The 12,631-nt window shown below is 37.4% G+C and overlaps 1 protein-coding gene across 1 annotated transcript in view; it reads right to left on the bottom strand.

The window, feature by feature from the left end:
• Positions 1-258: 258 nt before the first annotated feature.
• The window catches only part of rasgrf1 (Ras protein specific guanine nucleotide releasing factor 1), a 146,188-nt gene continuing 133,815 nt past the window's right edge, over positions 259-12,631 (bottom strand). Inside the window, exon 27 of the mRNA XM_039773101.1 lies at positions 259-4,163. Coding sequence (XP_039629035.1) covers positions 4,071-4,163 — 93 coding nt within the window. The 3' untranslated portion in view covers positions 259-4,070. The remainder of the gene's footprint in view (positions 4,164-12,631) is intronic.

Below are 12,631 nucleotides of genomic sequence, written 5' to 3'. Positions count from 1 at the left end.
ATCAACTAGAAAAGACACTTTTTATTTTATTGGAAAAATGAATGGTCATTATGTATTGAGGCGCTTCTTAAGATAGGTGACATTCACTTACACCTTTTGGGTTTGACTTCATTAGGACAGCATTTCTGCCCTGCACTGCAACTAAAAAACGAGGTTAATGGATGGTAGAACCAGAACTATTTTTTTAGTTTGACAAGCTGTTCTGAACTGTCTGAACTAGCAGTAATGAAAGACAGTAATCAGTCCAAAACACAACTGTCACCCTGAGATAGAATAGATTTATTAGCAAGAGGTAATCAGGAAACATACATATTTATACAAAACTGGAAATTTTTTTTTCCAAACAAGCTGTAAGTGGAAATAAACTTCAGGATTGAAAGATAATTCTCATACCAGTGGGTATTGCTTACAGCAAAAGTTTTCTTTTTCCTTAACTTCTTGTTGAAAGTGGAACATGCGTGCCACTTGAGAGTTTGTAGAGTTTCTATACTGTACATTGTAAAAATACGTACAAATATTCACAGAATAAGCACTACATTACTATATTCCTGCTAAATGAGTTATTATAGACAGGATTACAGTAGATGTAAAACACTTGAAAGTTTTGTCTACTTCTAAGTTGTGGTACTAAATATCACAAATTGTTTAGCATTTTTAGGTAAGTAAGCTTGTTATTGGGATGAAATGCGGTCCTACACGGTCACACATAAGAGATAAGGCTGCATGTAGAAAATATACACAGAGAATTCCTTCCAGAGAATTTGTTAACAATTTCTACAAAATATATCCTTTGTCCTTTCAAAGATGCTCCTTTCTTATTAAGAAAAAAACTCTTGTGCTGTCTGCATTACAAAAATACCCCTTATTATAATTTAAGAGATGAAAGTGAATTGGTTCATTGCCACTATAGACATGACTGAATTCACCCCCAGATTATACAGAAATTAGTTTCCCCATGATGCCACTCTAGCTTTCCTTTTCTCCTGGTCACAATAGGGTGATGGCTCAATACCACCTCTGTGACGGCTCCTTAAGAAGTGCCATAATAAAAAAAAGAAAAGCTTTTTATTTGTTAAAGTATTCTTCCTTCTGAGGGCCACTTTAGTGACTGCCTTGTTAGGGCTAAATGTTCCACCATCTGGTTGAAGAGCAAGTTATTGGCTGTCTTTTAAAGCATCCATTCTCTCCAGGACTATTTGTTTTACTGCCAGGCCTCACCCCAAACCCAGCTACAGGTTACTTTGGTAAGTGGATTAGTTTTGCTTAGCACCTCACTGAGGAGCAAGAGCAACTGTGTGCCCCTTTGAGGCTCTGCTTTGGTGAGTGCACCAATGAACTGACTGCCTCTGTTCAGGATTACTTTGACAGCTGACCTATTGTGAGCCATTCTCCTGACTGTCTCTTTGTGGGTCACACTGTTGATCTGACCACAAACCTGACGAGATTACTTTGGTGTCTGTGATGTAGAGGGCACTTTGAGGTGTGCTCATTTCTTACTTTTGGAATGTTTTTTATTTAAACTGCAGTCATTGGCACCAAATGACAAGAAACTATAATCTAGACAAAATAACCACATAAGAAATTCAGAGAGATATTCATGCAGGCCAATGTAACAAAAAGGCTTTTCTTTACTGGATCCCCAAAACAGCATTATTATTGCCTTAGCCTTTTCTTTATATGGAGGTTCCTTTTAATTTGCTACATCAGGTGATCAAAACAACTATGCATTTTATTTTTATTACATCAGTGATAGAGCACAGTAAGATGAGATAGCATGTACCCTTTTATGAAAAACATATCCATAGTCCTAAAAAGATTAACTATGTTCTGTTCCAAACTGGCCATGCCAAATGTAAGATCTGATAAGACAGAATCAAAACTGCACTTATAGTCATAAATGTCTGTTATTATCTAGAAGAGTTAACAATCTTACCTCCACAAGGTTCAAAATAGTGACTTGGTCCTTGATATTCTCTTGTGATTTGAACCTTTCAACTGTTTGTGTTTCACCATGCACACTAACCTGGTTACATTCTAATCAGCTTATGCTATATGTACATTCTTTAGATCTGCTTTTTTCAGGCAAAAACCCAGAAACTTTCTATAGGCAGGTGGACTTTGGCCTGAGAATAGTAACAGAAAATCAAATTATCTCCTGTGCCAAGTGTATTGCCATTTGATTAGGATGCTACAGTAATAAGGGCTAGATGTGGCACTGAAAACGTTACAAAATGTGTCTTAGGAGAAGGTCTTCAGGCTACACTTTTAAAAGAATGAGGTCTTGGCAGTATACTGCCACAGACCAAGAAGATATTCTGGATTCTTGATGCGGTCCATAAGATGTTTTGAGGTCCTTTAATCTACATAATTAGGAGTTACTTTAAATATAACATAATCCATTTTAGCTTAACTCTCAACAGGATTTCAAAGATCCACTTCACATTTTATGTACTATTTAAAAAACAAACAGAGAATGCATTGCCAAACAAAAATAATGGGCCAAAATTGAATGTTTACCTGTGTTCAACAAAATGTCTGGAGATGGTTTATAGTGTTTTTCTTTGATAACAGGATTTTTACCAAATGACAAAGTGAGAGCTAGGTAAATGTCAGTGACTATGAGAGTGATTTTGAGCTGAACATGTTTGCTAGGTACTGTTAAGGACAAACAGACTACCAATTACACATAATACACAATTCTTTAGTATCAATGAATTACCAAACTTGTCATTTATTTGTGTTGTTTTTCCCATTTGTTGGGTACTGTCACTACAGAGGGCTAAACTATATATATGTTACATACAATAAACCATACTCTGCATGCTGTATTTACTTTATGTTCATGTACTGCAATGTACTGGCATCCTATAGTCTGAGTTCCTGATGTGTAAATGCTGCTGGATTAAGCCCTGGTTCACCCATGACCCGAGTGGCATGAAGTGAATTTGAAAAAAGATGCTTGAAAAATTGATATTTTTAACTGAGTTACTTCAAGTGTCTTCCATGACTATCTAAACACTTCAAACAGCATCAGTATCACGGAGGCTGGTAATTTAATTCAGATGCATCCTGATGTGCATACACTTAATTTAAAGCTTGTGACACTTGGTGTACTTCCTTTTTAGACATTTGTTCACCAGTGTTGGTTTTGTTTTTGTGATTTTTGGGTTAGTCTTTGGCTGCTACTGCTGCTGGAACAGCCCTTTCCACACTCCCCCGACACCATCGTAGACATCAGTAAAATGACTGGCCCCATATGAACTTAAAATAAGCTGGAATGAAATATGGGAAAGTGCACATTTGAAGAATTATTTTCAAAGCCTAAACTCTTTTTTTTGTGGTGTTCCAAAAAAACTTTCAAAAAGCTTTCAGATGGGTGTAATATGCTTAACCTGCCCCTTGCTGCTGGACATGGCCCTCATTTTAAGCAACAACCTCTTTCCCTGATGAAATTCGGAAGACCTTGTCTTCATTCTTGGCCCCTCTTGAAACTCATTGGAAGTGCTGGATTTAATCAATATATAAAGAATGAGTTTAAAAAATAATTTGGAAATAAAATCTTCTCTTATTGATCATTATTAAAATACACCTCTTTTACCCAGTGGCATTCATACAGTAATATGGGGAGATAGGAGTTAAGACATCATTTATAAGCACAAAACAATAACACATTTGAGGGAATGTGTAACCCCACTCCTCATGCACTCCAGGGGAAATGATGTCTTTGCTTCAACCCTTCATAAAATAGTAACTTTTTGAGGACCTGGCCGCTCACACTCATGGCGGGTCCTTACCGGTTAGAGTGTTGTAGCAAAGAAACTGGTTACAGAATAACAAAAACAACAAGTGAATAACAGGTAAGCCTCCAAGTGCATTGCCCCTGGACCTCAGTAGCTATACAAATAAACTCTTATTAGGCATCTAAAATCTTCTACTAACAAGGATACACAGCTCCTTTCAGAAACACACACACTAAAAGGATGTGCCTAGGTTCCTAATACAAATGAAAATCTATGTACATATGATACAGAGTTTGTACAATTCTTGCCACCAGGCTGAGCTGTTTCCATTTAGGTGGGCAGTTTAGGTTCGATTCTCAGTGATGCTTCATACAGGCTCTCTTCATCAAGAACAGTGCTTGCGTCCAGTAGGTACAAGGTTGTCTGTGAAAACAAAGACATTTACTCAGTACAAATCCTGTTACTTTGTCTTTCTGTATTACCAGCAGATATTCCTTGATATGGTATCATTGAAGATGGTAACTAAGTAAATATTCATTAAAGGCTGAATTTACAGAGATACAGTATTTAAGAGATTAAATATATTAATAGCAATATAAGTCATGACACAGGGTAAGGAGAGATTCATGCAAAATAAAAACAAAATGAGCCACAGACATTCATTCACATATAGCATGTGTCCATCTTGCTGTGGATGTTTCTGTATCCTTTTAGCATTAAAGTACATGTTTACTTTGGAAGAAAGGATAAACTGTGCTATTCTGTCTAGTAATGCCACCCAGGAGGAGTTGCAAGAGACCACAGTTTATTCTTACAATCACAATACCTGGACACAAGTGTGTTATGTGCTGTTTTATAAATTCCATTTATAAACATATCTTTAGATTAGGGAGAAAGCTCAAGAGATCAGATTAAACATGCCAGCTGCTCCCAGTAATCTAGGAGCAAACATGGGACCCAGGGAGCCACCACCAGTACTGCTTATTTCACTGTTTCCATAGTTTGATATCCTGAAGTTATTGGGCAGAAGAGACACTGAGGTAGCGCAATATAGGAGAACACCTGATAGTGACTAGTGAGCACCTCTATGTGCCAAAACAGGTAGACAGGGACATGAGTGACCATTTGAACCAGTAACTGAAGGGGGCATACCAGATGGACATTCATCATTTATATAGTATAGGTATTAAGTAGTGACTGTGAGAGACTGGAGTGGAAGATAGCAGGATTCTTCCATGTTGACATTTAAAAATAAAACATAAAAGTCCATTAAAGATAAACACATAGGAAAGTCAGAGATTTTCAAGATTTGCAGTTTATGATTTTCTCAATTGAAGTAAAAAGTTCTATGGATATATAAACCAAGTGTTCAGATGATAAAAGCTAGGATATCTTTATTAACATATTATATGATCCCAAAAATTAAAATGGATGATGGATAATTAGAAGATGATGAATTATATTTGGGTTCAGTAAAGCTTTAGAGTCACAATGGAAAATCTTGACGAAAACCTTTATCCACATATAACAGAGGTCAGGTCAGGTTGGGGAGCATGCACTGGTACAGCACATTGCTGTATTAGCGGCATTAATATAAAACACTGCAATTCCATTGCTTTGCAAAGCAGCAAAAATATACACTTCAAAGAAACAAAGAGTTAAACAAATGCTAAATCCTTTCTTCTTCTTCTTCTTCTCTCGGCTGCTCCCATTAGGGGATGCAAAGCCTATTTGACTTTGTCTCCCAACCGTCCAACCTGAGCCAATCCTCTAATGTGATCATTTCTAATCCTCTCTATCCTCGTTACATCCAATGCAAATCTTAACATCTTTAACTCTGCCACCTCCAGCTCTGCCTCCTGTTTTTGGTCAGTGCCACCGTCTCCAACCCATATAACATAGCTGGTCTCACTACAGTTCTGTAGACCTTCCCTTTCACTCTTGCTGATACCCGTCTGTCACAAATTACTCCTGACACTCTTCTCCACCCATTCCACCCTGCCTGCACTCTCTTTTTCACCTCTCTTTCACAATCACCATTACTCTGTACTGTTGATCCTAAGTATTTAAACTCATCCACCTTCGCCAACTCTACTCCCTGCATCCTGACCATTCCACTGACCTCCCTCTCATTTACACACATGTATTCTGACTTGTTCCTAATGACCTTCATTTCTCTCCTCTCTAGAGCATATCTCCACCTCTCCAGGGTCTCCTCAACCTGCTCCCTACTTGCACTACAGATTACAATGTCATCAGCAAACATCATAGTCTAAGGGGACTCCTGTCTAATCTCATCTGTCAACCTGTTCTTTACCATTGCAAATAAGAAAGGGCTAAGAGCCAATCCCTGATGTAATCCCACCTCCATGTTGAATGCATCAGTCACTACTACCGCAGACCTCACCACTGTCACACTTCCCTCGTGCATATCCTGTACAACTCTTACATACTTCTCTACTACTCCCGACTTCCTCATACAATACAACAGCTCCTCTCGAGGCACCCTGTCATATGCTTTCCCCAGGTCCACAAAGAGGCAATGCAACTCCTTTACCAGATCAACATGCTAAATCCTTTAATGGTGAAATATCAACTAATCATATGCAGCTACAGGTGAAAGGCAGAAACAAGTGCAAATGTCTGGTCAGTAGTCAAAATTAAAGTAATTAGTAAAGGGCCTCTAGTAGAGAAAAATAATTTCAAATAAGTTCATTTTTAATAAAAGTGTTCCAATGAACTTGGATACATTTCAAATTTGTAAAGACAGACACATTTTGGAGCACATTGTCCTGCTGTTAGGACCAAAGAGTAGAAAGCACATGATATAAATATATCACTGAAAGAAAACATACTGTATATGCCAATACAGATAATAACAAAAATAATAATAAAGTTAGATTGTTAAACACATCATTCCTTATTCGTGTGTTTAGGGAGGGTTTGTGTAATATGTTAATGGAGATTTTCTCCTTTTTTAAGGAGATTATTTTGAAATAATACATGTTTGAGATGATATAAGACTGTCTAGAGATTGGAGACTGGAGTTGGGATGAGGGTATGCAATTGAAGGAAAGACACAACCTCTCACAGAACTTAGTTAGGACCTAAGTAAAGGGAGTTATGGAAATCTACTAAAATAGAAATAACCCTGACATCTAACTTTGGTGTGGAGGTTTGAAACTTTCTTTTAAATCGTTCACAGACAGGTACAGTACAGGGCACTTTTTCAATAGTCATTCATTCAAACACAGGAAGTCCGCAGGGGTGTGCCTTATCACCATTACTGTTTACTCTGTACACAAGTAACCTGAGACAGAACAAAGACCACTGCTCCATTATCAAGTATGCGGATGACACCATGCTCATAGGACGCATATCTTTGGAGGATGAAAGCCACTATCTAAATCAAGTGGATTGTATGGTAAACTGGTGCAATAAAAACTCTCACTCTGAATGTAAAAAAGACCAAAGAAATGATATTTGATTTTAAGAGACAGAAATCTGTATGTTCACCTATTGTAGTTCTGGGAGAGGAGGTGGAAATAGTGACTAAATATAAATACTTAGGAACTTACCTAGATAACAATCTTAACTGTAATGCAAATACGAAAAAATTATTCTCTAAATGCAACCAGTGCTTATTTCTCCCCCATAAACTCAAACTATTTAAAGTAGACAAGAACCTCATGTTGTCCTTTTATCGCAGTATGATCCAGTCTGTGATCACTTTCAGTTTCATTGCCTGGTTTAATAGTCTGACAAACTAAAACTCAAAAAGCTCCAGCAGATTACGAGGTATGCAGCTAAAGTTATTTGGGCTAATGTTGATGATTTGACTAGTGTGTGTCAGAGGGCAATGTAAAAGAAACTGGAAATCATCTCAACTGATGACAGTCATCTACTACATGTAGAACTAAAGTTCAGTAAATCAGGAAGGATAGTCGCTTTGAAAACCCATATAAATCGCTCCTGGAACTCCTTTCTTCCTAGTGCCATATGACTTTTCAATAAGAAATATCGTAGATAATGATTAAGATTTTGATAAATATCCTGTAACCTTTTTTTGTGTAAATATGTATTATCTAACTGCCTTACCTTAACCTTTCTTGTTTCCATTTGTCTGTTTTATTTCATTCTGTCTGTTATTAGATGTAACTGAGAAGGCAAATTTCATGTTTTCTTGTGTAATCATGACTAAATAAAGAAACCTTAAACCTTACTTGTATGACCTACTCCTTGGTAATGATATGAGTCCAAGTTGATATCTTCCTGTGCAGTCTTTTATTCAGATCTGCAGCTATTTCTTTTATGCCTCATAAAATTATGACTTAGTGAAGAAAGGAACGTATATTGTTCATACTGAACTTGCATTGTAATTTGCAGGATATGTAAATGAAAAGAAGAAGGCTACTAAATGCCACCATAAGAACTGTTTTCTGTCATTAAATGTGCTTTACTTGTGAAATGTGTCACTCTACATACACCTGAAGCTATTAGAATGTTTAGGGAAGACTGCACCAGCTTCCTGCAACAATGAACTGGAAGGTAGTTTAGAAAACAGATTGACATTAAAATATTTTTATAAATTGTAGAGATGCTATCTGAGTGTTCAAGGCTGATCAGTATTTCTTCTGGAACAGAACAAGGTGGGAGGTGAGGAAAAATGGGCAGGTTCTGTTTAGCAAAGTTTCTAGCTTGAAAGTAGTGAAAGAAATGTTTTAAAGAGAGTTTGATTCTGAATCGTAATTGTTCCTAGGATGCAAAGACATTATCTATGTACAAGTCTCTTAACTGTTTTAATCCCAGGCATTTTCTAGACATTAAATAGTGCATACGTTTGAGAGGGTGGAAAACAATTATCATGTAGAGGTGCAACAGCTAAAAGCTTCTCTGTCTAAAATGCTTCCTACATTGGTTCCATATTCTTAGAGAATAAAGGGCAATTGGATTATCAGTATATTGATGGCAATTTGTATTAAGTGGGGCACAAAACAGGGAATATAAAATGTATTGCAAGATTTTATTTCTATTGTAGACCAGGCTTATGTAAATTCATTAATTTGTGTCGATGTCCAGGGGCCTCATGTATAAATGGTGTGTATTCCCATTTCCATTCTCAAATTGCGATGTATAAAACCTAAACTTGGCATAAAGCCACGCACATTTTCATGCTAGCTCAAACCCTGGCATACACAAGTTCTCTGCTCGGTTTTGCAAACTGGTGGCACCCAGCGTCAAAGCAGTGCTTTTGTTCCAGTGTGGTTTCCCTTTCTTTATTAGATCCACATCCCTAACGCGGGTTTAGCATATACACTGAAATTAACCGCATATTGTTTATTAGTTTAAGGCATCTGATTGTAATTAACCTAAAAACAATATAATGGTGCAAGGAATTGCCAAACTATTCCAAATACCATAGCTCCTTTAGTCTTGTTCCTCTCAATGCACCACTCAGAGTATTTATTTATCTCACTGTATCTGAGTGTGGAATCACAGCTCTACAGCAGCTGATCAGAAAGAGAATTATTGGTATACAGTAATCCCTCCTCGGTTGCAGGGGTTGCGTTCCAGAACCCCCCGCGAAAGATGAAAATCCACGAAGTAAAAACCATATGTTCATATGGTTATTTTTTATATAATTTTAAGCCCTTATAAACTCTCCCACACTATTGTAAACATTTCCCGCACAGTTATACAGCATAAACCCTTTGTATTCTCTTAGATATTAGGTAAGATTTGTTGAAATTATGTATGTAAACACACTGTTTATATACAGTAAAATCTAAATATTATTTTAAAGAAATCGAGTGTCTCCGATATCACATATGTTACAGCCATTACGACAGACAGGCCACCAGCAATAAATACGTACAATGCAAGAAAAACTGTATACAGTAAAATGTGTGTACAGTGACACTAAACGTATGTACATGTAATAAGTACTGTACGTAGAAAATTAATTATGGTTACTCACCAACAATGACACGATGACTTGTCTGATAACGATGAGTTTAATTTTACTGCACAACAAAGGAGAGTGTTACAGCTCTTCTAAAGGAGCCACTTCAGGCGATTGTGTAGCACTGCCATTGTTCTTCTTCCGGCAGTCTTCAATCCAAATCCCTAAAGCAGATTCCATCCGGACTACCACCTTATTACATCCACTTACAACTTGTTTTGTGCCCTGGTTAAAGGACACTGCGGCTGTAGATCTTATATTCTTTTCCTCCTATTTAAATAAAAAGAATCGTGGACTCATTGATGCCGTAATGGCGGCCTGCAGCGGTGTAGCTGTTCCCTTCCTTCAACATATCCAAAACTTTTACCTTTTCGGCAATCGTTTGCATCTTCTGTTGGCGCTTGGGCATGGCCACTGAAGCAGAAGCAGGAGCAGATCATTTTGGAGCCATAACGAAGGGCTTGACTATGCACAAAGATGAGCACAAAAGTTAACTCTTTACACAGCGAAACACGTTGATGCTGAATGAGCAAGACGAGACTTTCTGGTTAATGCAGTGGAATCAAATTCGGCGCTCTGTCGCTGAGCCAATCAGCACACAGGAACTTGACTGCGCGCTCTTATTGGGTAGCTTCTCAGCCATCCGCCAATAGCATCCCTTGTATGAAATCAACTGGGCAAACCAACTGAGGAAGCATGTACCAGAAGTAAAAAGACACATTGTCCGCAGAAACTCGTGAAGCAGCGAAAAATCCACGTTATATATTTAGATATGCTTACATATAAAATCCGCGATAGAGTGAAGCTGCGAAAGTCGAAGTGTGATATAGCGAGGGATTACTGTACACCATCAAGCACACGCTGCCTCAGCCGTGCACTATTTGAACTGCTCTCATACGACAAATGCTTTAGAGCCTTTCCAGTACTGACATCGCGGTTCAGAAACAGTTTCATCCCAAGAACTATAAACGCGCTCAATCCGTCCATCAAGTGCTCCTTGTAGAACTGTTTGTATTTATAAGTACAATTATCTCACTTTAAACTTGCGATACTGCTATAATATTGCATAACCTGAGCCATTTTATAAAGTGCATATTTACTGTACATATGATGACAATGTAATTTTTAAGATGAAATGCAGCAAAATATGTTTATTACATTATACAAATAAAATGTTAAAATCATTTGAATAATCTATATTGTTAATAATTAAACATGTTAGGACACGGTGTCGCAGCACTAGCTAGTTCAGTGATTGTTCCTGCCTCGCTTTGTATTCTTCCTAGTGATGGCGCGACACTGGAAGGATAGATGGACAGAATAATTAAACATGTACTATGGTGATATTTCAATGTTCCTTAAAAATTTTGAAGCAAGGCGTTCTAAGCTTACAGATGGCTTAACATCTATTACAGAGCTCATTGTGTGGCGATTGGTTACTTGGAGAAAGAAAAGGAAGGACAGGAATTGGTTAGTATGTTTGAAAGAGACTGTACTGCTGCAATTAATTATTTCATCGAAGGTGTGCACGGTGCAGCAAGCATCTTGCAGGAGGCAGGAACAATCTCTATATAGGGCACCAGCTCGTCACTATCACTGCAAAACCATGTTCCCATGTTTAATAACATGCTTTAACTCCTATCATCATGAAAATGATATCAAGTATACATCTCAGTATTTTAATTGTTCAGAGAGTTGTAATATCAAAAATGTAATGGATTCTGTGTTCTGTTGGAGAAAGAGAAAGTCCATTTAAGAAGCACGTAGTGATTCATACACATAGAGCACATAGAAGAACACATATAAAACAAAGCATTTAACGTGCTACTTTAGTTATGATGGTATTTGAGAAACTAGTAAATTAAACAATTTAAAGATGAAGTTTATGATGTTCTGCTTTAATGACAAAATAAACTACGTGATTAAAGTGGAAATTTCGAGATTAAATTTGACATTTTGAGCTGTTTTCTCACAGTGTCCCTATTTTTTTTGTTTTCTCTGCATCCTAATAAGCTTTCATATGACACTCAGACGGTGGGCTATGACTCACGACTTTGATATCTAACAACTTCTTTTTTATTTCTGGCATTGTGTGACTTTGTGAACTTGAGCTTGTGAGTTTCTGCGACACTCTATATCACTCAATCAACTTCATTTTGTTGTTTATACCACTGTTTAAACCAATAAATAGTACTTTTTCCTTGCCTCCACTTGGTATTCGTTGAAATTCTTCTATTTTACCCGTGCTTTTGCCATTGCCTTTTCACAGAACACCGAGCTTAAGGGCTATTTATATTGTTTTGCATATTCAAAGAGGCGTAATTCTGGGAGGAGTTGGGGAGTGGCAGCAGGCACGTGCATGTGCGTTACTTTTCACGCTGACCGGGAATTATGTGGCGGAAGAACGTGGAAGTTGGCGAATGCACAGATTTTTGCATCTGGATTTTTTGGTGCGTATGCACATTTCCGCTTTTGTCCGTACGCCATGTTTTAGTGTGAATTCTTCGCATGGTGTTATGCATGAGGCCCCAGGTCTTTATAGCTTATATATTTCCCGCCCAGTAATAGAATTGAAAGTTAGGCAGTGCCATGCCCCGTTTTGCTTTAGGTCATTGTAGAGTCACCATTTTGATGTGTGGATGTTTCAAATTCCAAATAAATGAAGTTATGATTGAGCCAAATGTCGTAAAAAATTTTTTTTAATATATATGGGGATGCTTTGAAATAGGAAGAGAAGCTTGGGAAAGATGGTCATCTTAACAATGTTGATTATTCCTGCTGATATAAGATGGAGGGTAGACCATCTATTCATGTCTTGCTTATTTTTTTCCTTGCAGACAGCAAAAGTTTGTACAAAAAGAGCTTTATATTTGCTTGTGATATTTATCCCTACATATTTAAACTGATTTACTGAAACAAAAAGGAAAGT

This window comes from Polypterus senegalus, chromosome 12 (genome assembly GCF_016835505.1).
Source record: "Polypterus senegalus isolate Bchr_013 chromosome 12, ASM1683550v1, whole genome shotgun sequence".
Lineage (NCBI taxonomy): Eukaryota > Metazoa > Chordata > Cladistia > Polypteriformes > Polypteridae > Polypterus > Polypterus senegalus.
The sequence above is the reverse complement of the archived record's forward strand: the minus strand, read 5'-3'. Positions and strand labels throughout refer to the sequence as shown.